This window comes from Syngnathoides biaculeatus, chromosome 6, assembly GCF_019802595.1.
Source record: "Syngnathoides biaculeatus isolate LvHL_M chromosome 6, ASM1980259v1, whole genome shotgun sequence".
In the NCBI taxonomy this organism is placed as follows: Eukaryota; Metazoa; Chordata; class Actinopteri; order Syngnathiformes; family Syngnathidae; genus Syngnathoides; species Syngnathoides biaculeatus.
This window is the reverse complement of record NC_084645.1, coordinates 30,585,345-30,611,146: the sequence shown is the minus strand read 5'-3', so window position 1 is coordinate 30,611,146 and position 25,802 is coordinate 30,585,345. Positions and strand designations below refer to the sequence as shown.

The 25,802-nt window shown below is 43.2% G+C and overlaps 1 protein-coding gene across 10 annotated transcripts in view; it reads left to right on the top strand.

The window, feature by feature from the left end:
• Positions 1-25,210, top strand: part of mctp2a (multiple C2 domains, transmembrane 2a) — a 64,703-nt gene extending 39,493 nt beyond the window's left edge. For all 10 annotated transcript variants that reach the window (XM_061823932.1, XM_061823941.1, XM_061823940.1 and 7 more), the window contains 6 exons: positions 5,161-5,280; positions 7,031-7,072; positions 16,235-16,344; positions 16,430-16,539; positions 20,028-20,125; positions 24,601-25,210. In XM_061823932.1, the coding sequence (XP_061679916.1) occupies positions 5,161-5,280; positions 7,031-7,072; positions 16,235-16,344; positions 16,430-16,539; positions 20,028-20,125; positions 24,601-24,660 (540 nt within the window). In that variant the 3' untranslated portion in view covers positions 24,661-25,210. The remainder of the gene's footprint in view (positions 1-5,160; positions 5,281-7,030; positions 7,073-16,234; positions 16,345-16,429; positions 16,540-20,027; positions 20,126-24,600) is intronic.
• The last annotated feature ends 592 nt before the right edge of the window (positions 25,211-25,802 follow it).

Sequence of the window (25,802 nt, the reverse complement as noted above, 5' to 3'; positions counted from 1 at the left end):
ATTCAAAATAATTATAATTCAAAATACATTAAATACATTAAATAAAGAAATTGTAAATATGTAATCAGATAGATACTGGTTGTGTTATAAATTATAACTATGATAAATACTACAAGTACATTGTTTTTAACTGTATTATTTATCCTTAATGAAATTGAATTAGATAAACATTCACTAAGCAACTATTTATTTAATTGTAACAATTTAATTGTTTTACAAAGTAATATCATTATTTATACTAAATGAACTGACCAATTATTTCACGAGATAAATTCATTACAGTTGTCAGTTTTTATAAAAAAGTGGCCAAACTAATGTAACATATATCACGGAACTCTTGACGTAACGTGGAAGATTGACACGAGCAGTGTGTACTTGTGAGTTGCCCACCCTCACGTTGGCCGCTTGTGCCCTGCGCTCAACTGCATCGTTTATCTCCTCGAATTCTTTCGTCTCTTGTTTTAAACGCGTGTGTCGTGTTTGGAAAGGCCCGGGTTTTGCTCACTGCGTGCAATTTGTTGATGGAAGGTAAAAATAGTGCGTCTGCTCATCTTTAATGCCAATTAAAGCACTGATTATTTTTTTTCCAGATTTACAGTTGCACTTTGTCCAATGTGTTCTTTAATCACTTAGCCGCTTGCTAATAAAACACAAGCCACTTAGTTGGGGGGGGGGTCAGTCCGTCTCCTTCCTAGTAGGGGGCTAAGGGTGGACTCTGGAGGGTGTGGTGAGACATGGGGGGGGGGGGGTCACACTCCTGCCTTTGCTAATTACTTTGCGATACTTGACAACGGCAGCACCTGAGTGAAGGTTTTCTTTTTTCCCCAGCCCAGATGTTTCACTCCCCCCCCCTAAAGAAAGCTTGTACACCGGTGAGGGGGAATTGGAAGAGATATGTCTGACAGTTTTGGTTTATACCCTCATTTAGGCGCTCACGTTTCTCCCGACACCAGGTATTGTCTTCCCGTAGGCTTTTATCTTGTCCGCTGAGCCGGAACGCGGCAAGCAAAAATTTGCAATAGAGTGCCATTATGAATACCTGTGACAGATTCTCTTCCCCCCCGCGCTTCGGGCGGAAATGAATTGGCTCCCACTGTTGACTCGCACAGGAAGATGGAGGCCGAGCAATTAGACTTTTAATGGTTAATGTGCCAGCTTTCGCCAGGCGAGGCCAAGGAGGTGCGACATTCCTGCTGGGCTCGTTTCACTTTTCCCTTCCTCGACTTATCCATTTTTTTTATAATAGGAATATGGGTGGAAAATGACAAGCTACCTGTCGGCCAGCCAGCTGAATTCCTCGGCGGGGAAGGGGGGGTGAGCATTGCTCTCCAAGTGTCTCACGGGAGCCGAGGTGACAACACATGACGCAGGTTATTCATAACAAAGCCCCATGCATATTCATTGTTTACTTTTTTCTTTTTTTTTTTTTTACTTTTACCCCCCACATGTGCAAGTTTGTCGCTGCAATGCAAATGAGCTATTATAGCAATAACAGCAGCATATTGTCTGTTTGCACACCTTTTCCTCTTACGGCGAACCCCCACCAGTTTGTGAATTCAACTGCAGGGGTGCCTTGTGATATGAGTGACCAGATATACGAGATAATTTTTGGAGATATGAGCTCTTTTTCAAGTGATTGTTAGTTGGGTTTTATTTTGCCTTGACTTCAAGGAAATAAATTTGATGTATGAAGACAGTGAACTCTTTTCATCTCACTTCTGAGCGAGGTTCAGTTTGGCATATAGTGAACAATATTCCCAAAACTGGTTTCCAGCTGTTTAATGCCACTTCCCATTGACGTTTATTGTCAAACTAAACAAACAAAAATAAATACACCTTATGTATTTAAAACAAATACTTAACTTAGCCTTGAAGTCCATTTGCTTAATGGTAACGCATAATCGGAAGCGCCATAGACAGGTTAACAAAGAGTGGAGAGAAATGGTGCAGCAAGACATGTAGCCAAACAATACAACAATACTTTAGAGGTTTGTATTCTTGATCCTTTATCCAATTCATATTATTGCAGATGGATGAGTAAAAGACTTCATTTTTGTTTCCATAACTATTATAATGCCCCCCAGTGGCAAAGACATGCAGACCAGAAGGAGCCGCAGTTAATTTATTGTTGTGCATGAACTTTTAAATAAAAGTGGGTAGTAAATCGTTCATGTGCCGCTAGATGGCTCCTGCATAACACCAGTGGTGCCCATACCACACTTTGATAATTACTGGTTTCAACTATTGTGTTTATATAGGCAATTTGAAACTTTTGTGTGTGTGTGTGTGTGTGTAAATGATTTGTAGTTTTTTGCTTTTCACTGCAGGCTCCGTCACTATCCCCCCTGCAAATAGCGAGGCTTTACCGTAGTCGTCTCAGCTCACCTACTGTTCTGTCAAAGCATACTAAGTGGTCCAGTGGAAGAGGCTCGGGGGCGTTTGTCTGCATGACTCACTGTTCCCCGAGTCCTGGTGCGGCACTAGGTAGACCGGCCCCAGGGCAACCAACGTGTACACGCGCCGCACGCGGTGACTGTGACACAAGCCGTCTGTTGTTTGCGGGGCCGTCGCCGTACCGAGGCCTCGAGCTCTTTCTCGCTCCGTGTTTCGCGTCCCGTCTCGGGCTTTCGCGCTAACATATTGTTCACTCGTCAAACAGCCTGCAGCTCATGTGAGCTTGTTGTTATCTTCTCGCTTTGACGCGCTTGCATTGCGTGGGTACCGGGTCTAGCAGTCATTGCTAGGAAATAAACTAGTTTTTTTTAAAAAATACTCTCAATAAAAAATTAACACTTCTTTTTCTTCCTTTCTATTTTTTGAAGGTAGTTTTTTAATATATTGATATTTTATAAACTCTTCAAAAAATATTTTATTCATCAAAAACTACAAATTGTAGTGTACAAAAAGTGTACAAAGGTTGAAAATGAGCATAAATACTACGTTGTTTCTTTGTGCCGTGATTAGCTGGCAAGCAGCCCGTCGTGTGGCCCGTCTCTCGCCCAAAGTCAAATTTTGGAGGCTCCAGGACGAGCTGTGTAAAAAATTGATTTTTTTTTTTTTTTTTTTTTTTTGATGGGGCGCAGCATGCTGTATTAGTGGTTAGTGCGTCAGGCTCACAGTTCTGAGATCCGGGGTTTGAATCTGGGATCCGGCTTCCTGCCTGTGTGGGTTTTCTACGGATGCACTGGTTTCATCCCACATTGCAAAAAAGTGTATTTTTGGTTCACTGAAGACTAAAAATTGTCCATGAGTGTAAATATAAGTGCTTGTTTTTATATATATATGCCCTATGATTGTCTGGCGACCAGTCCAAGTTGTACCTGGCCTATCGCTCAAAGGTAGCTGGGATAGACTCAATCTCATCAATGCCCCTACTGAGAAAATTGCAACTAAAATGGATTGTTGACACATTACGCACACAACTCTAACTCCGGTTACAGGTGGTCTTTGGTTTATGAGACTTTAACGAGACCCACTTGGCCCCTGCACCACCAAGAATTGCTTATGCAATATATAGATTGTGTTTTATAGCATCACTCAACTATTATTTCACATCTGTAACAACCATAATTTCCAGCCTATAAGGCACGACTTTTTTCACACGCTTTCAACGTTGCTGTTTATGCGGCAATGCTGCTGATATGTGTTTTTTTTCTAACAATAGCAAGGGGGCACTCGAGCGGAAAAGTGGGGGCCGGTGGAAAATATGTGTCGAGGAAGTGACTTTTACTGGTCCGGCACTGTGAGCAGTTTGCTTGCGTTTTACCGCCGTGTCTCAGTGATTTTTACCAGTATGTTGTTTTTAACCGGCCCCGTTAGCGTGGTAGCGCTAGTGTTAGCGTTAGTGCGGTGGTGCTAGCGTTAGCATTAGCATGGTGACCCGAGCATTAGCATTAGCATTAGAGCGGCGGCGCTAGCTAGTCTTTGTAAATATCTCGTGCTTGAATGTAGGTTTCAATGTGGACACTTGCGGCTTTTACACGGCTGCAGCCTTTGTATGTACCAATTGGTATTTCCTTTACAAATGCACTGGGTGAGGCTTATAACCAGGTGCGCTCTGGAGGCCGGGAATTACGGTAGACAGATTATTGCCAGCAGCCTCTCCAAATAATAATCATAATTATAATTAATCTCATAATTTGCACCCATTACTTCTTATTTATGACCATCTGCTTCTTTCTTTACAATCAAGCCATGGTTTTGTGCTTTGATTAAATAACAACAACACAAAAAAACCTCTGTATATTGGATATGGAGCCTCAAAACCCAACAAAGATGTCGCAGTTTTTATTGTTGCAGTGTGTCAGATGTGTGGTGTTCAATCGCTAGTTGTGCAGCGAAGGTTCCCAGTATTTTCATTTTTTTGCAATTGGTCAACCTTGACTTTGATCCCAAGGGCGAGAAGATGCTGAACTGCTGTCCCGCTTGTCAGTATCGGAAAGTAATTGTAAATGAATACATATCCATAGGAGCCTAGTCAGGCCTTTTTAAGGTTCACTGTAATATGCGGGCCATTTTTCCCCACGTCCTCCCTTTCAAGATGGTGGTGAAATCCTTTTTCACACGTTCCCAATCATTTGGGTTGTAGGCAGACTCATTAGACTGTCACTAAGTGGCTTTAAAAGCAACCATCCAATTAGCACGCCGCTGTGAAATGCAGTCGCGTTTCGTGCATCACTCCTTTACAGAATTAGAAGGGATTACCCATTCAGCATGATCCGCCTTATTTCTACCAGGGGTCAGTATCATCGCCGCCAATCGGGGTAAACGCTGTAAATTCTCCTCTGGTCGCCATATGCGCCTCGTCAGACCTCCTCAGATTCTAAGAGGATTTGACGCGCTGGTTCAAAAAGACGGCATAGCACGCCTATCCATCATACTTTCTGTTCAGCGAGAGAGAGCTCTCTGCCGACGCAGCGCTGTCGCCGCGTGTATAAATAGGATTTGGACGTATTAAAAAGTTGTCCCTTGAATTTGGAGACGTAATCTGTTGCCAAACTCTCAAAAGGCTTCAGAGTCTGTGGGAGTTTTTGGGAGAGGTTTCGAATGCGCTTAAATCAATTTTAGAATTAATTGTCCGTACGGCCATGCGAGGATTTTAAAATTGTTTGACTGTTATGAGATAGAGTATGTGACCTTAGTCCTGTGGTGTCTCTTCAGATCTTCCTGGTGACAGTCTGGCACTGGGAGCTCTTCATGCTTCCACTCTTCCTGCTCCTGCTCATCGGCTGGAACTATTTCCAGCTCCGTGGCAGAAACAGCAACTCCAACCAGGACCTGGTGAGTGAAATTGACATTGTAGTTTGCATAAAAGTGACACCGGAACCTCCACAATCTATCATTTATATATTATTACAAGTCCATCTTTCGACTTAATACCAGCAGTATCATTCGGTGCTGGTGTACGATTCAAAAAGTGGGCAGTTTCACATAATTTACTTGAATTATAGTTAAAGTGTGGGTAGGGAAAGTGTCAGTCTTGTGTGTGGGTTGTCGGTAATTCGAAACAGAAAAACGGAGGGCAACAAGTTCAAATTAAGCCCGCTGGGTGTTTGACTCGGTGGACGGAGGGAGAGAAAGCACGAAAAGAAAGTATTAGGCATATAGAAATCATGCAGATATGTTTAATCAATGTTCAGATTCACGTTGAGGCAGGAGCGGCGATTTTAACATCGTCTAAAAAAACATGGGGACCAGAATTTCTGGGCGGTCGACCCATGGGCAAAAGAACCTTTACCAATGTGACGGAAAGGCTGAAGTTTGGTTTTAGGAAGGAACTTAAAACACTACAGAAACACTTTGCCTGACAAGTTCAGAAATGATGCAACCAAAGTTATGATGAAATGCTTCACCGCGCAGCGAAACCATGACCCCAAGAATGAAGGCGGAATAAATGGAAGATTTTAGACCAGGCAAGTCAGTGTTCACACTTAAACTTAGTGGAGCATGTACGTTTTGGTCACTTGTTCATACCAAAAGACCTTTTTTGGGGGGTGGAGACTGAAAACAATCTTCTGAAGATGTCTTTAAAATAAAATTACCGTATTTTCCGCGCACCTTTAATTTTCTCAAAAGCCGAGGGTGTGCCGTATAATCTGGTGCGCCTTATATATGGATCAATATTGAGTCCAGCGCCATCTAATGAATGCATAACGTAACCCCAGCCTCGACTGCAGAGTCTATTCTACCTTATATTTGAAAAAGTTTTAAAATCAGCCATTCATTGAAGGTGCGCCTTATAGTGGGGGAAATACGGTATACTAAACCCAGAAGAACACACTAAGTAAATGCGTAAATTTACTTTTTATTTTTCTTGTACCTGACAATAGCATAGCACAGCATGCTTATAAAAGCAAATACTAAAAGAAAAATGCTAACAAACGCTCACAACATGCATCCATCCATTTTCTCCCACGTATCTTTTACGCGGGTGAGGTGACGTTTGTCCTCCATATCCCTCTGAAGGGCAACGCTGTTCCCACTTCCGACTTACCAGCCCCGCCAGAAGCCTGGCTTGCGCTCACATCCTCCCCAAAGTGATGCCCTCTCGGCGGAGAGAGTGTTTGCGGTCGCCAGCAGAGGTTGCGTCTCTGGGCAATGTTAAAGCCCGGGCTCACCCTCCGCATCCAGTTGCCGAGACCCTGGCGCAACCCTCCGGCTGGCGATGACAAAAGCGCCGTTCTCGGGCAATGTCGCGGCAGGGTCAGGGATGACAGGATATAAAGTGATATCGGCAACAACATCCAAATCAAACGTGTGGGTTTTATTTTCACCCCATTTTGTGTGTGCGCTTTCCGTTGCTGAGAAATGAGATTGCTTTGGTATGACAGCGCTCGCGTGAAGCTCGCTTTCACCTCTTCCTTTTGTGAGGGGGTCACCTCACGATGCCGTCTCTATGGAAACAAGATCCTCCCAACGGGGGTGAATGTACTGAAAGGAAGTTTCATTACGAGGTGTTTGTTAAAAATGCTCCCGTCCCACAAATGCTCCATTCACTTGAATCTCTCTCCGCCCTTCTATTTTCTCCCAGGTGAACATGAGCATGGGTGACTATGAAGAGGACGACGAGAAGGTATCTTATCTTGTCTTGCTCAAACATTCTTTACAGGATAATTTGTTTTGGTGATATGTTTCAGGGTTTTACAAATAACTCAGCTGCATTTCATAATGTTTACCTTCGAATCCAACTGTATGTGCCTGAAGAAAAGTCTTTTTATCGTTAAAAGCTGCCTCAAAATACCCAACCATCCAAATCACATGAGCCTTCACGACAGAAATTACATTACAGAGTACCAAGTGAGATTCAGCCGGCTGCTTCCAACCCATACAAATACTTTATGTACAGTTTATACTGTATATAATGCGTTTTACAATAACACCTGTAGCTAACAAGTCTCAGTCCCTGAAATGCAAAAGTTCAGTTAATAAATGGGGCTATCATTGTTAATTGTGTCTGAAACACTGACACTTTCCTTTCTTCTTGCCCTTTCCTCTCTTTTTATGATTAAAGTATAGCTACAGTGAAGAAAATAAGTATTTCAACACCTTTCTATATTGCAAATTCTCCTACTTAGAAATCATGGAGGGGTCTAAAATTTTCATTGTAGGTACATGTTCACTGTGAGAGATAATCTAAAAAGAAAAATCCAGAAATCGGAATGTATGATTTTTTTTTTTTTTTTTTAAATGATTTGAGTGATACAGCTGCAAATAAGTATTTGAACAGTTGAGAAAACCAATGTTAATATTTGGTACAGTACCCTTTGTTTGCAATTACAGAGGTCAAACATTTCTTATAGTTGTTCACCAGGTTTGCACACACTGCAGGAGGGATTTTGGCCCAGTCCTGCACATAGATCTTCTCTAGATAAGTCAAGTTTCTAGGCTGTCGCTGAGAAACACGGAGTTTCAGCTCCCTCCAAAGATTTTATTTTGGGTTTAAGTCTGGAGACTGGCTAGGCCACGCCAGAACCTTGATATGCTTCTTACGAAGCCACTCCTTGGTTTTCCTGGCTGGGTGCTTCGGGTCATTGTCATGTTAAAGACCCAGCCATGACCCATCTTCAATGCTCTGACTGAGGGAAAGATGTCGTTCCCCAAAATCTCACAATACATGGCCACGGTCATCATCTCCTTACTACAGTGCAGTCGTCCTTTCCCATGTGCAGAAAAACATCCCCAAAGCATGATGCTACCACCCACATGCTTCATAGTAGGGATGGTGTTCTTGGGATGGAATTCATCATTCGTCTTCCTCCAAACACGGTTAGTGTAATTATGACCAAAAAGTTCCATTTTGGTATCATCTGACCACAAAACTTTCTCCCATGACCCCTCTGTATCATTCAAATGGTCATTGGCAAACTTAAGACGGGCCTTGATGTGGTGGTTTAAGCAGGGGAACCTTCCGTGCCACGCATGATTTCAAACCATGACGTCTTCGTGTATTACCAGAAGTCACCTTGTAAACAGTGGTCCTAGGTCTTTTCAGGTTATTGACCAGGTCCTGTTGTGTCATCCTGGGCTGATTCCTCACCTTTCTAAGGATCATTGAGACCCCACGAGGTGATATCTTGCATGGGGCTCCACTCTGATTGAGATTGACCGTCATGTTTAGCTTCTTCCATTTTCTAATGATTGTGCCAACAGTGGACCTTTTTTCACCAAGCTGCTTGGCAATTTCTCCGTAGCACTTTCCAGCTGCGTGGAGTTGTACAACTTTATGCAGCTAACGACCTCACACAATTGCAACTAATTCAGGATAATACATGGAGTGGAGGTGGACTTCTAACAGGTCTTTGAGGGTCAGAATTCTAGCTGATAAACAGGTGTTCAAATACTTATTTGCAGCTGTATCACACAAATAAATTGTTGAAAAATCCTACATTGTGATTTCTGGATTTTTCTTTTTAGATTCTCTCTCAAAGTGGACATGCACCTAAGATGAAAATTTCAGACCCCTCCATGAACTTGCAAAATAGCAGGATGTTCAAATACTTATTTTCTTCACTGTATAGGGGCCAAGGAAATCCACTTCTTCCTTATCAATTGGACCGTGTTATTTGTGGTTCCATTTAAAACAAAATATATGGTTCGGTATATGTGGCGCCTCTGTGTTTTGCGATAAGAATGCCAGGGATCGTACTCATTTTGTTCCAACAATGTGGCACATGTGTATGTGCAAGGGTCAAATGCCAGGTGTGCGGTTGTGAGTCGGCAACTGGTCTAAGCAATGTACAGGAATCACAGAAAACCCAGACAAACTCAATAGATTTTACAGCAGGCGGATTTTGAGGTGGAAAACCACAAGAACAGCATTCACATTATCAACAATGAGAAATCTTTCTTTGCTCAGCATCTAAAAATGACATGACAAAGCATACCTGGCACCATTCAGTGTCTCTTCAATAAAACCAGCAAGGTCCTGAAACGCTGTTCACAAAATATATTTTCCAGCCTTGTAAAACACATTTGTAGATTGAATTAGATCTCTTGTGTCATTACTGTCTAAACGGAATAGGAGAGGGTGATATTTACTCCTAAAGTAGCTGTAAAACTTCTGTTTTTGCCCAAAGGGCTTACGAGCCGCTTCCACTTGTTCACTTGTCGCGAAAAATCGTAAAGCATCTTTATTACTGTCTGCGGGAAAACTAAAACAACGGGGAAATGTTTAAAGAGCCTGAAAAATGTGACTTCTCCACCCGTGCCACGGAACACCATATTCAATTACACTCATCCCCCGCGTTTGGCGTAAGGAAGGGACAGTTAACAGGGATATGCATTATTGCTTTATGGCAACGAAGTGCGGACCTAACGTAAAGCCTGGAAGCGCTGACCCTTGCGCCGCGCGTCTGGGCCTGGCATTCATATCCATAATGCGCTCAATATATTCTGTTGTGATGACCGCAGGCTACGTGGGAGAAGACAGTGGGGGTGGGGGGGACATACCAGCACATCCTGTCTGCAAGGATGATGAAACTCGCATGATAGGTCTGCACACGCACACACAAAAGTTAACAGAAAGCAGCACTAAAAATAGTGTTTAAAAAAATATATATATTTATATCTGCGTGACAGGATCGACGCAGTGCAATTAATGTAATAGCAACGCTTCAGAGGATATTTGTTACATTTGTCTTCACCTTGAACCTCCGCTTATGATCAAGGTCTTTGTAGTTTAATCGAAGAAACGCCGATGCAAGCCTCTCCCTCTCATCTTAAAGCTCCCTGAAATGTTTTTTTTTTCTCTCCCCGCTTTGCGTGAGCTTCCATAAGCCTTTTTGCACACTATGAGAAGGAGAGAAAAAAAAAGAAACATCTCCTTTCATTCACTAATTAAGCAGCAGCCCGTGTTTGTTTTAAGCTGTCATCTTTAATTTAAAGTGGCTTATTTGAAAGCGGCGTTATGGTCCGCGCTGTCAGTCGAGCGCGATATCGCTCGGCGAGATCAAGCCCGTGTCGCTTTACACCTCCTATCAAAGTCTGCCTTTAAAATATTTGGGGTAAAAGAGTGATCAGTTTTAAGTTTGACAGCTTCAAAGCACCTCCGCCAACACGCGAAATAAAGGCACCCCGTAAGGAGGTTGCGATTACCACCCAAAATATGTTTTTTATTCCCCCTTCTTTCCCCCCCGAGGAGGGAAATATGCGGACCACGGGAACGTGAAGGGGTGACGTTAAAGAGAGACGAAAGGCGCCGCGGTGTTACGGCGGGCTAATGCACAACAGATCTTCGGCCTGTGAACAAATCTGTCCTCGGGGGTGGGAAGAAACAGCTTACAAATTATGTTTGGGCAAAGTGACTTCCCTTTGGCCCGAGGTATCAATTGTGCACACAGACGCTATTTAATCATAACACAAAGAAACAACAGAGGCAAAACCGGTCCATAGATCTCCAACAGAACTCAAAAGGGGAAGATGAAACCGGCTGGGAGCTGGACTGGTGCTCCACTTGCTCCCAGAGGGAAGTTAAAGGTTTGCGGGGGGGCAGAGGTGACGGTTGTTAAGGTGCCAGACTGGATGGTGGCGGATGGGGATGGGGGGGTGGGGGTTCGGGAGTTCGGTTGCTCCATGACTCAACTGAGAAAAATCCGCTGGGTCTTCTTGAGTCCATCAGACTGTTGGCGTCCATCAGGTGGCAACTCCTTTCTGCACACATTTGGTCTTGTATTATTTGCTCCTCAGTGGTGCAAGGTACTCGCATATTTGTGGTTTGTTAAATACTTCAGGTATTGAGTATTTTCTGTTTGATGACTAAACTAAAAAAGATGTGGGAAAATAAACCCTTGACATCTTGGTGTCCTCTAAGGTGGAAAAAAATGGACAATGACGAACTTTGCTGAGAGCAAAGCAAAGCAAAATTATTTATAGAGCGCATTTCATAGACAATGTGCTTCACGTAATTAAAAGCACTGACAAAACAAAGAAATAAAACTTTAAAAACAGTAAATGTCACAAACCATTGGTGCACGGGCGGACCCAAATGCAGGACTCCAAGATGAGGACACAATGTTCTGTCTTTTTTATTATAAACTAAAGTTGTGCACGACAACACAGTCCAAGAAGGCAGGATCCAAAACACAAGAAACAATGTTCGATAAGTCTGAGTCAACTAAAGAGCATAACCAAAAGTGTGACTGGGCTATAATGACGCAGAGTAACCTTGGATACGGGAAAGCAAACTCAAATACATTGTCTAATCACAGTGCCTCATGTGACACAGCTGTGATCGGTGACCGGTGTCAAGAGATGAAACCGCTCATGACAGTAAAATAAATACAAAAGTACAATTAAAGTGCAATGGATGTCATTAAAAATGGAAATAGTATTAAAAAGCATGAGGGAAGAAGAAGAGTTTTAAACCTGGATTTAAAAACATTCACACTTGGGGTTGACCTCACTTTGGTTGGCAACTTTTTCCATTTGAGTGCTGCATAATAGCTAAATGCTGCTTCACAAAGTGTGTGTTGGACTCGGCGCTCCAATATTTGACCCGAGTCTGTTGATCTCGGAGCCCTACTGGGTTTTTATTCCATGAGCATTTATTTCATGTATTCAGAACCGAAACCATTAACAGGGCAGACTCGGAGAAGCAGAATATTCCCCATCCATCGTCTTATTTAAGAGAATTGTTTGATGTTCTCTGCTACACACATTATTTACGACAAATATGTTTTTGCTCTTCTGATTCTGATTTGATCTGGTTGTTTTGATGTCAAAATTGTTGCGCAGGCTCTTAACAATATGCCATATTGCATCATTTTTTTCTTCTATTTTCGAACACTAACAAAGTTAATGAAATATTTTTTGTTTTTCCCCGCCATGCCAAGTGGTCAAAACACATATTTTGTGTATTGATTGACAACATTTTCTTTTATACCTTACCTTTGGCGGCATGGTGTCGCAGCTGGTAAAGCGTTGGCCTCACAGTTCTGAGGACCCGGGTTTGATCCCGGCCCCGCCTGTGTGAAGTTTGCATGTTCTCCCCGTGCCTGTGTGGGTTTTCTCTGGGCTCTCCGGTTTCCTCCCACATCCCAAAAACATGCAACATTAATTGCACTCTCTAAATTGCCCCTCGGTGTGATTGTGAGTGCGGCTGTTTGTCTCGATATGCCCTGCAATTGGCTGGCGACCAGTTCAGGGTGTACCCCGCCTCCTGCTCGTTGACAGCTGGGATAGGCTCCAGCACTCCCCGAGACCCTTGTGAGGATAACCAACGAAGAAAATGGATGGATACCTCACCTTTGTCTGTCTTTATCGGTACTTTAAGTGTCTGTACTTGTACCTCTGGTGCACGTCATCATTTTACCTGCTGACATATGTCAATGCTTATTCTAATTAAGTCGAAAGCCCCCCCCCCCCCCCCCCCCCACACACACACTCACACACTTATTGTTTTATTTTTATATATTTGAAGGGGAAAGGAAGTGGAAAGTATGACTTGACACCAAGCGGATGGAGCATTTCAGGATTTCTTTTTTTTCGTCAAAAGAAATGAATAATGCTAATCTTCAGAGTGCCACCTATTTATTTATACTTCAGAGGATAGCTACTTGTCTGTTTTCTTTCTTTCATATATGAAACCAGATGCGTTTTTTTTTTTTTTTTTATTTATGCCCACCTGCCGTAGTTGTATTGTGAATATTTGCACTTATTATACGGTCTATTGTATGTAACAATTTTGCAGATTGCAGTTCTCCTTTTTTTTGGGGGGGGTCACTTTAAGAAGAAGACTTTATTGATTCCACACTGGGGAGGATTGTTGATTAAAGCAGAAAATGATAATATTGCATGTAATGCAAAGAACATGCCGTGTAAAAGTAATTCAGATGAGAGGGAAAAATATATATAGAGCATCAAGAAAAAAAGAAAAAATCTCAACATTCTAAGACGCTGTGCACCTTGTGTTTTTCAAGGGTTTTCGTGTGCGTGTGTGCGTGCTGGATGGTTATTTCGTGCAACTGAACCGTCTTGTTGCTCCGGGCTCCTTTTTTTGAATCTAGGGTGTAAAAGTCTGGTTCTGAAGGAGCTGAAGAGATGCTGAGAGAGACTGAAGAGACGCTTTTCGAAGCTGCTAACTGGCGTCTTTATAAAGGGAAATAAACTGTACTTGTTACAAGTATCATCGTTGCAGAAGGAGGTTCAACTAGTCATGAAATATGTGATGACGAGAAGCCATGCAAACTGCTGAAGCTAACGTAAATGTGAAGTCACGGACCAGAAGGAAATTTGTGATCGTTAGCATTCACGACGTTTGCACAATATGTCATCATCGATGCAGCTCAAGTAGATCACTTTGTTCCCTTATTGACCTCAACCAGGGTGTTATTTCAAATCCAAGGTATAATGGACCGTAATTCCCGGCCTCCAGAGCGCACCTGGTTATAAGCCTCACCCAGTACATTTGTAAAGGAAATACCATTTGGTTCATACATAGGCCGCAGCTGTATAAAAGCCGCAAGTGTCCACATTGCAACCGACAATGAACCAAGAGATATTTACAAAGAAAGACGGTACACAGACAGTTTAACGCTAGCGCCACCGTGCTAATGCTAGCGCCACGCTAACAGGGTTAGTAAAAAAAAAAAAAAAAAACATACCGGTAAGAATCACTGAGACATGGCAGTAACATGCTGGCACAGTCCTAACAGGGCCGGACCGGTAAAAGTGACTCCTCGGCACATATATTCGGTCTCACTCCTACCTTTTCCACTCGAGTGCCCCCTTGCGGCCGTTAGAAAACAATGCACAAATGAGCCACATCACCGCATAAGCCGCAGGATTGAAAGCGTGTGAAAAAAGTGGCAGTTTATAGGCCAGAAATTACAGTACATACTCATTTTCCAGGTAACCTTTGAGCTATCATTAACTATAACCAAATCCTATGAACTGTTGGAAACAATAAGTAGTACACCCATAATCATAAATGTGCACCTTCCCACAGTCACAGAGTGGGAACTGAAACCATGATGCCAACAGAAGAAGTCATGTCAGTGAAGCTCTAAACTGTTAGTGACGCTGATGGTTTTTACACAAACACTTAATTTGCATTCTTTGAAGTCGCCCTGACATATGCTGTTTCATCAACAAATTTCAACATGTCTTCTTCCATGACTACATGTAGGTGTTACCACAGACAAGGCTGCCTCATTGTTCACGTTTTTGCTATTTTTAACCCAGCGCCATTCCCGGCCTACAGAGTGCACCTGGTTACAAGCCTTACTCAGTACATTTGTAAAGGAAATACCATTTGTGAAAGTGTGTATTTACAGGATCCTTGCTTAATATAATTTCTTCTTATGTGGGAAATGAGGGTTACAGTACCAATACACTTTTCTGTCGTTTATTGACTAATACTATGAAAATAATAAAGCACTTGAACACAATGAGCATACGCGTGCAGGAGCTGCTATCGACCACAGCTCTCACCCAGACTCACGCACAGACTCTCCGACATCACAAATCAACCCCACTTGGCCCTCCCTCTTAAAAGCACGTGTACGGTGTGTACATGCACACAGACACTACAGTACCTTTGTGTTTGTGTTCAAATGATAATCATAAATTTCTATTAGTTTGAAGAATATGGGGCAGGTCAAACCACAAACTCCCTCTCTCTGCATTTCAGATTCTTGCCTCTTGCGGGTTGGTCTCAAATGTATCCCCGATAAACTGGGGGGTTCACTTGTTCTGGTTTTGGTACTCCTCCCAACTCAGAAGTGCATACTGTACCGAGTCAAATTTTTCAGTGATGTTCCCGTTGATGAGAACGTGATCTGCTCCTCTTAACCAAAACATATTTGCCGTGCCTTTGCCTTTTTTGGCCGCCGGCGAGCCTCCAGTACGGAGCCAAGATCCGACGCCCAGTGGGGGAGGACACGCTAGTGTGGGAATGGCTCTCTTCCTGTGGGCTTGACAGCGGGGAGTCTCTCCCCACTTTCTCCGCCTGCAGATGCCGCGTTCCCATGGGCGGCCTCGCCGAGCCGCGATAGCGGCGTCCCGCCTGGACCACGTCAATGCACTTGTCCGCTATCGTAAACATATACAGCAGACATCCTCCAGCCTCTGCGGCGGCCGCCCTCCGCCTCCCTCCCCCTCTGTCATCATTCCTGTCATTATTTCCTCCTTTTGATGTGAAGCTTTTCAGGCCTCTTTAGGCGGCGTTATCTCGCCACACGTACTCCTCTCCCTCTGGAAGGCTTCACACGCATCCTTATTTTGTGCCTTGATGTGATCAAAAAGACAAACCCTCCATCCCCTCACCCCCCCTCACTACCTCGCGCATGTTGACTCATTGCATTGCCACACTCAATTATTATGTCAGTGCGTTAAATATAAATAACGCCTCGACAGAGAATAAAAGCGTTTCTCTCGTGGAGGAAGTCTTTCGACACTTTGAGTTGTTGAACCAAGACGGACAGTGTTCTGTTTTTGGAGCCGGCCCTATGGAGGCTGCTACTGTGGAACATCTTCTCAGTGGAACCAAATTATTGTAGGATGATCATTTGTGTGTGTGTCGCAGCCAATCACGTTTCCCTCAGTATGTCTGATCTTAAAAAAAAGCCCGGTCTGAAGTGCACATTGTTTGCTCGTTACGCGCATTCAATAGACAAATCACACACAGTATCCCGGCAGACACGCTTCGCTCTTTTGTCTAAGCAGCGCAGTGACAAAACTGTTGACCTCATCAAAGTGTCTTTTGTTGTTGTTTTTTTTTTTTTTTTTTTTTTTTTAGGAACCTGGAAAAAAAGGTTTGATGGACAAGATACACATGGTGCAGGAAGTCGTATTGACTGTCCAGAACATTTTGGAAGAACTGGCAAACATAGGGGAGCGGACAAAGAAGTAAATGAATCTGTTTTTTGTCATCCTGTTAGAAATGTTTTGAATTGATTTTGATTGTGTTAATTGCGATTGTTTTCTTCCGCAGCCTTTTCAACTGGTCCGTTCCGTTCATGTCGTGTCTGGCCTGCCTGGTGCTCTTTGTTGCCACGTCGCTATTATATTTTATTCCGCTGCGCTACATAGTGCTCATATGGGGTAAGAACATGTATGCTGTTTGCAAAAGTCAGATGCAAAATTGTCAGGCCAAACTGTTGACCAACAGTCGGGCAGCACTATTATGATTGTTAGAGTGGATAAAATGGTGAAAATACATTTCTGTGTCTGCACTTTTATCCAGAACCCCACCAAAATGTTATTTTCTTGGACTTTTAGTTTCAGTTATTTGTGTATATTTTGGTTTCTCTATCTGACCTGCTCTTACAGGAACAGATCAATACTGTTTCCCCCCCCAAAAATGGTGGTGGATTAACACTTTTGCACGGTGCTAAAAAACACTTTCAAATGAAAGGAATGAATAAATGAAAGGCAAATACAACAATTCAGCTCCAAATCACTTCAACTCAATTTTTCCTTTTGGCGAATTATGTTGTAGAAGTGAATGACATGAGAAAGTTGCCAAAGACTAAAAAAAAAAGTCTTCACTGTTTTGTTATTAGTATTTGCAAATACAATAGTGTATCCATACTTCTGAAGTACCCTTAAAAACTTCTCAAGCGCTTTCAAAATAATGTGGTTCTATGTGTTTGTCAAAATGTTATTGACAACTGATGATCAGCCCGATTAAGTTTTAAGAAAATCCAGCATTCACTACATGAGTTGTACGACAGCAATATTGTTGTTGATGAATTTGATGTTTGGAAATTTTTCTTCGGGATTCTCCAAAAAAAATACAATTACACAATACTCTCAAAAAAAAAACAAAAAAAAACAGTGCCTCTTATTCTCAAAGACAACATTCATTTGTTGTTTGAAAAAAAACCCCAAAACAATTGATTTAGTATGTACTAATGTACTGCATGCGCAAGTCTGGCATGGGGGAGAAATATGTTAGAATAGTACAGGACATGTATGAGGGTAGCATAACAGCGGTGAGATGTGCCGTATGTGTGTCGGAAAAATTTTACGGTGGAGGTTGGACTGCATCAGGGATCCGTGCTGAGCCCCTTCCTGTTTACGGTAATAATGGATAGGCTGACAGGTGAGGTTAGACTTGAATGCCCTTGGACTATGATGTTCAATTAGAGAGATGATGTGATGTTAATATGTGAGGGAGGACATGAGGACAGTGGGTGTTAGAGAGGAGGATGCACGAGATAGGCTGAGATGGAAAAAGATGACACGCTGTGGCGACCCCTCACGGGACAAGTTGAAAGGAAAAGAAGAAGAAGAATTGATTTAGTATGCCTGTTCATGGCACAATGGTGACCATGTGTAGCTTTCCTCTTTTTTTAAAACGAAACAACTTAATTTATCTCAAATTATTTTACTGACCCTCACGCTCTGGCTTGCAGACAGGCGGGGGTGCAGGCAACGCCATTTTATTTTTCAAGCATTGTGCTAGATTTCACTGGCCCTCCTAACTTTACAGCCATCATTTACAGAAGTGAAGTCCTTTTAAGATCTTTCCCCACACACCTCTGCACATGCAACCAGATCAGACGTTCAGAGAGGTGCGCTGGGCTCTGTGTGGGCTGCGCCGGTGAAGCCCAGTATAGGCAAAGGCCGCGGGTTTGTAAGGAACACAAAGGAGAGCGTCGGAGCTCTATATAACACAGCATGTCCTTGGGCAGTCTGAAGGCCTCTCATTATCTAGTGTGGCTATACAGCGCAGGCCGTCGTCTCAGTGGTCAGGGAGATGCGTTGCCCTCAACGGGCTCTCCTCCACCAGCTCGCCAGCCCACAGCCGCTTCTCCGCTTCGGCGCAGCCTTCGACGCAGCCTTCGACGCAATCAATACCAAAATCCCATCGTATCAAACAAAAACACGCAGACCGAGACGTTTCTCTGCCTCCCCTGTTAACCCCCTTCCCCGTGGTTCCAAGGCAAGCCTTTCAAGTTGCGAGCACATATTTAGGTCCCGGGGTTCTTTGTCTGCACGTCGAGGTGAGGGATTCGCTCGCTGCCAGTATAATAGTCCCATTATCAGGCCTCTGAGATGTGTTTTTCACTCATTTGTACGGAGCGTCTCATGGAGTTGAACTTGAAAATGAGCAGAAGGTTGCTCCTCCTTCCAAAATCAATCAATACATTGAAGCCACTTGTATTAGTTGTTCGCTGTTTCAACAATTTACATCCCTACCCTCAGCTATTTGCTCAACACTTTTCCTATTTGTGTATTTTGTGCTCTTCATGTACAGTGAAGAAAATAAGTAATGGAACACCCTTCTATATTGAAAGTTCTTCCATTTAGAAATCATGGAGGGGTCTGAAATTTTTATCGTAGGTGCATGTCCACTGTGAGAGAGATCATCTAAAAAGAAAAATCCAGAAATCACAAGGTATAACTTTTTTACCGATTTATTTGTGTGATACAGCTGCAAATAAGTATTTGAACACCTGTCTATCAGCTTGAATTCTGCCCCTCAAAGACCTGTTAGTCTGCCTTTAAATGTCCACCTCCACTCCATGTATTATCCTGAATCAGATGCCCCTGTGTGAGGTCGTTAGCTACATAAAGGCACCTGTCCACCCCATACGATCACTAAGACTCAAACTTGTAACATGGTCGAGACCAAAGAGCTGTCCAAAGACACCACAGACAAAATTGTACAACGCCACACGGCTGGAAAGGGCTACAGTAAAATTGCCAAGCAGCTTGGTGGAAAAAAGGGCCACTGTTGGAGCAATAATTAAAAAATGGAAGAAACCTGACAATCTAATCGGAGTGGAGCCCCATCCAAGATATCATCTCATGGGGTCTCAATGATCCTTAGAAAGGTGAGGAATGATGGGACAGGACGACTGCACTGTAGTCAGGAGAGGATGACCACGGCCATGTACTGTGAGACTTTGGGGAACAACCTCTTTCCCCCAGTCAGAGCATTGAAGATGGGTCGTGGCTGGGTCTTTCAGCATGACAATGACCCTAAGCACACAGCCAGGAAAACCAAGGAGTGGCTCCGTAAGAAGCATACCAAGCTTCTGGCGTGGCCTAGCCAGTCTCCAGACCTAAAACCAATAGAAAATCTTTGAAGGGAGCTGAAACTCCGTGTTTCTCAGCGACAACCCAGAAACCTGTCTGATCTAGAGATCATCTGTGTGGAGGAGTGGGCCAAAAATCCCTTCTGCAGTGAGTGCAAACCTGGTGAACAACGAAAGGAAACGTTTGACTTCTGTAATTGCAAACAAAGGCTACTGTACCAAATATTAACATTGGTTTTCTCATGTGTTCAAATATTTATTTGGAGCTGTATCACACAAATAAATTGTTTTAAAAAAAAATCATACATTGTGATTTCTGGATTTTTAGTAGATTATCTCTCTCACAGTGGACATGCACCTTCCATGAAGATTTCAGACCCCTCCATGATTTCTAAGTGGGAGAACGTGCTCTATAGCAGCGTGTTATAATACTTATTTTCTTCACTGTATATTGTATTTTGGTCCCTGGGATTCATTTCCAGACCGCGTACAATGAAAAGCATCCCGGTCGTTCATTGATGATCGTCGTGTTCTTTTTCACAGGCGTTCACAAATTTACCAAGAAGCTGCGCAACCCATATGCAATCGACAGTAACGAGCTGCTGGATTTCCTCAAGAGGATGCCGTCTGATGTTCAGAAGGTAAAGGGCCTCCCTCATTTTTACATCGAGATAGGGAACCGATTCCCACAAGACGTTTGCATGATTTCCTCTCTGAGAATTTGTGTGCCGGAAACACATCCTCTGGTTTTGTTTGATTATTAATTCAATGACTCCTTTGTAAAGTGGCCCCTCGGCCCAATTATTCTCAGCGAGGAGCCGTTCAGGTGTGTCAGATCTGACATTCAGGTGGCTGCCCAGCCTCAGATAGTAAGTCTAGTCATATGTTTAAAGCTATTAAGGGGACATATTTTGCCCAAACAAGTTTTTTCCAGTATTTAGGATGTATTATTGTGTCAATGGTGCCTCAGTAAGCAATAAATTAAACTTTAGTTGACTAAAATCATCCTTGTGTTGCTGAGTTCTACATGTTTTTTTGTCGAGCCTTCTAAAATCAGCTTATCTACATCACTGGTTAAGATCCGGACAGTCCGATTCCACTCAACATAACAAACGTCTGCCTCACAAGTGGGTCTTCAATTCAGAGGGAACTTAGTCTTGGACAAATATGGAGAAGGAAGATACAAAACTGGGTCAAACATAAGTAGCTGTAAGAGGGGCCTTTTCCTGACACTCGTATGACAAAACCAAGGTGTTTATTTTAAATGAAGCTGACACTTTTGTACTAAGTACGTGTTAGAGAGTCACACTATGGAGCACTGGTATCGCCCAAAATACAGGGCCTTGAACATTCTAGTTTCAGGCCAGTCCAACGTTACTGAGATAAAAATCAAGAAGGTCAAGTCAAATCATTACTTGGGTTAAGTCAAGTCATGCGATCTTGCTCAGTCTTTAAATATTTTCGCACATCAGCCATTTTGCACTCTGTGTCTTTGCTTAGGTCAGTCAGAAGTGCCAGCACATTCACATAAGAGGGTCGGGTATTTTTGCCAAATTGTGACGGTAACATATCTCGGCTGTCTTTGTGGATTTTGCAGTGGCAAATGAAGTTGGACGTACTGTAGTTGCGGTGGGCATTACAATTGTGTCTCTTAACTTTTAGTTGTAAACTTTGCATGTATAGCAAAATGTACTGGTGTGTTGCCAGGTTTGCGCACACTACACACCAAACGTATCTTTGTGTAGATAAATAAAGAAAAGAAAACAATTGGCGCACGATCTTGAAAATGCCAATTGTCAAATATAAACACAACAGGCAAGACTTGTCAAGTCATATACCGTAATTTCCAGCCTATAATCAGCAACTTTTTTCACACGATTTCAACCATGCAGCTTATGCGGTGATGCATTAGCACTGCGCTAGCGTGTTTTTGCTGTGTTACTGCTGCGTCTCAGTGATTTAGGTATGGTTTTTTTTATCTGGACCTGTTAGTGCTGTCCAACCGTGTTGCTACTGTGTAGCTTCCCCGGTTGTTTTTTTTTTTTACCGGTATGTTTTTGTTTATTGTTTTTTACCAGTCCAGTTCATGCTACTGTGTTGTTGCTATGTTAAGAGAAGCTAAGGTATTAAAAATTTTAAAACTCTACCTTCTTTCTTTGTAAATATCTCGTGTTTCAACATGAATTTCAATGTGGGCCCTTGAGGCTTTTACACAGGTGCGGCTTACGTATGTACCAAATGGTATTTCCTTTACAAATTTACTGGGTGAGGCTTATAATCAAGTGCGCTCTGTAGGCCGGGAATTACAGTAGTTTGTTCAAGTTCGGTCGAGTATAATGACTTCCAAGCCCTACTCAGGTCGAGTCTTTTATGAGTTTTAGCCAAGCAAGTTGCAAATCCTAAAATACATGGCTTGAAGATAAATCATGCCACAGATGCCATTAACCTTCTTAAATTTAAAAATACCTTTTTAACAACTTTTTGTAAGTTAAATGGAAGTACTAAATTTTTCTAAAATTCCATTATATACATTGTGTTTTGATCCTTTGGTCCAAGGCAAAAGAAAATACACAGAAAATAGATTCCCCATTATTTTATTCACTTGGATAACAAAGTACAGATTTCTGAAAATTCTACTTGAGCACAGTAATGAAGTATTTGTACTTTGCTGCAGGATGGCGTAGGTCAGTGAATGTGGCACGGTGACACGTTAGCCACGGCCGACGTGTCATTGACGTCGACGCCGTAGAGCTTTCATAAAAGAGTGGAGAGCTTTCCTCCGCTAGGAAATGAGGTGCCTCGTCGCTCCCTTCATCTCCCAGGTAGCTCACCCCGGCGCTGAACCACGGGAGGAAAAAAAAATCCCGACTTTGCGGATACAGCGAGTCCCTCACCCTTGATGTCCCCCCGCAGCAATAACATGGCCGACTCGTCTGTGATGTCGCCGGAGCCTGTCTTGTTTGAGATTTGGACGGCCGAGTTGGCAAAACAAGGTGGTGGATGCATTTTTGATTCGGGTTCCTTTTGTCCGTCTTCCTCCCCCGTTGGGATACAACATTTTTTTTTCCAGCTTTGAAAATAGCGCACACGAAGAAGCAATACTTGTCTGAGAGAAAGTACATGTTGGAAATAGCTCCAAGTCATAAGAAAAAACACCAAACAGAACATTTTTAAGATTCATCCCAAGTGCCTTTTATTATTGCTTTGGGGGGGTGGAACGTAACCTTAACATCGTATACCCAGGAGACCTCACAAAAAAAAAGTCGAGATTTTGTTTTTGTTGACTTGGAACAATTGTCGGCTGCACCAAAAACCGCCACAAAGGCTGCAGACGAACTGCTGTCCTTCTTGCAAATGTGACTTGGCAATTAGCGGCCGCACAAATCTACAAAGTGGTCCTCAAACGGAGGACTTCTGACAACGCGGAAATAAGAAGCATCTGTCAGTTCTGAGCGCAGTTTCATGTTGTGATGCACCAGGCTGCCACTTTGTTCCTCCACTCCCATCTCCTGTTTCTAATAGTGGCCCGCCGGGCTAATTAGCATAACGCTTCCTTACCTTTTTACTCAACAGATTTGCCGCCTTGTTTGAGCGCCTGCCTGCCGCCGTACTTCAAAAGGCAACTTTTTTAGCTTGTTTTTAGTACGGTTCTCTTTACAACACCCCACGATCACTTGAAAAAATGTGCATCATCGAATCTTATACCTTGGTTGTCAAGAAAAAGCATGATTTCTGAAATTTCAGAAAGGGGAATCTTGGATCACTTGAGGTGTATTGAACTAAAGAACATGCCACTTTTCAACACTTTTGCACAAAATCTAACCATTTCAATGGGATGGTGTTCAAATAAATGTCTTCAAATAGTTTAGGCACTTTCCCTGACGAAGAGATGAAATTACACGTCCCTTGTTCTAGCTTCTCTAGCCTTGGATCGGACCACCAAGGTCTCTGCCCAGCTCATACTACATCCTGACCCCCCGTAGGCCTCCCACAGGTTAAAACCCACATTGCCTCTTTGGACTGTCCCCAGTGCCGCCCCGTGGGTGTGGACTTGCCACAGAGGTCCACCTCCAAGGGGGCTCCCGATGACCCATCCGAAGGCAAACAAGATCCAATAATATTACTCATCACAGGGCATCTTTGGAAACTTAGAAATATCCTCCCCAGTCTCTAGATTCTTCGGTTGACACAAAATTGTGTTGACGTCTAGCATAACTTGCCTGAAAAACTCTCAAATACCCACAACCAAAACCCAGGCACATATAGACCATTTGGGTTTGAAGCAGTCATTTTGGGCCAAATTCCAAGGGTCACATGTTGACGAACTCTGACTAGGATAACTGGCAAAACAATACCTGGCTGAAAGCACCTATGCTAGATAGATTTGTGATGCTAGTTTGCAAAACATTTTTACTAATACCGATGAATGTGGGTGTAATACGGCATTAAAGTTCTTGGATCGCAATAAACACAATTACAGCAAGGATTCAGAATGAAAAGGAAAATGAAAAATAAATGAGCCTGTCACCACTTTCACTAATCAACACCGGCTTGGGCGGACAGGCACACAAAAAAGTCGTGAGGACCAACGAGATGTTGGTTCGAGTTTGCTATTTTGGGGAAATTCTCAGGCTTGTAATAGGCAATGTGCCGAAATGCCTCCTATCTGAGTTCTCTGAGAGAGATGGGCCAAGTTTTTTGCCTCATGCGGCCTAACGTTGGAAAAGTTTGCTGACCTTCTCAAGGAGAACGTGGGGATGTGATGTCTGGTTCCCCACAGCTCCTTGGACTTGGACTTTTAGAGAATCTTTTCTTAAAGGATGCACAATAAGTTCCAGTGGCTTTCCAGGTTATCTCAGGTGTTGATTTCCGCCTCGAATATTGTGATTGGGGTTCAGAATGAGGAGTTGCTACAAAACCCTTGATTCCTGAAATCCTTCCTGTGCGTGATTAATCCCCTCTGCGCCCATGTTTAAAAAATGATTCATTACATCGCAAGCCCCACTTTGCTTCCCTCCCCGTTGCACTGGCTTCTCCTCGGGGGAGCCATTAGCGTGCGCTCGGCTGAGCTCGGATTACCTGCCTGCCGCTGAAAAACTCCTCGTTGTTTTCGCAGGTGCAATACAACGCGCCGAGAGTGCCCAGCAGCCAGAACCCGCCACGCAAGAAGAAGTAAGAGAGCAGGAGTTCGACCCAGTCCGCCTGACAAACAACGCGCCGGTGCCACCCGAGCTCCTCCGTAGCGCCCCGACTCGGCCCCCCCCTCTCGCCTCCCAAGTCGCCCTCTGACTCGTGTGTTTGGCTCCCCGGCTGACAGCGAGAGGAAGAGGAGGAGGGCAGCTCATGGCCCCGTCAATCACCGGCCGGGAGGTAAAAATAAAAAAAAAGGAGCATTGCCTTCATTGCCTTAGTCTTTGGATGTAATTTGGAGGAGGAATGAGGCTAACCTCAGCTCCTCCATTTTCTTTTCTCACCCAAAGCCAAAGTTAATGTCAGGCTTAACAATTCACGGAAAACAAACTATGGCGATATATTCCTCTTGATCCGTACGGTAATATCCTCAAAAGTCAAAGAGCGTCACATCTTTCAGATCAGTGGATCTTTGTTTTTGCACTGCTGTCCTTTGTTGGGGGGGAAGGATGCCGTCAGTTTTTTGGAATCTCCGGAACTGACTTTTCGTACTGTGATCTGTTATTTAAAAAAAGAAATAAATGTCCTAAATGATCTCCAACGGTCTGTGAATCATTCCAGTGGTTTCCAACTCATATGTCGTCCGGTGTGCCCCGGGATATCATCCAGTTTTAACTTCTTAGTCAGGTTAAAAAAACATGTATTTTATATGTATATGCTAGTGATTGTGAAAGAACAGCCAGAACAATTAAATGCTGTTTCGATGGATGGCAGAAAGTTCACTTAATCATTTGAGTAAATTGAGATAAGATGCTCACCGATGTTCCCTCAAAGCTCCGCGCCTGCGCAATCGCGCACTCGTAGCGCACACTCAGCGCACATAAAAACCGATCCAGCGCAGTGAACCACAGCCCAATTTTTTTTTTTTTTTAACACGGCAGCACGCGGTCTCTAAAAAGCTACTGCCCAGCCACACCATGCCACACAATACTTCCTTGATTATCTTACACCGCCCTCCTCCCGCTCTTAAAGGGGTACACTCATAATTATAAACACCGCCCACTACCGCTTTAGTTTAGAATCACATTTTGGGCAACATAGAGCAAAGATGAGTTAGACATGCTACTTATGTTTACTCTAGATAATAATAGCAAAAGTAAAAAAAAAAAAAAATTAAAAATGTTGTTT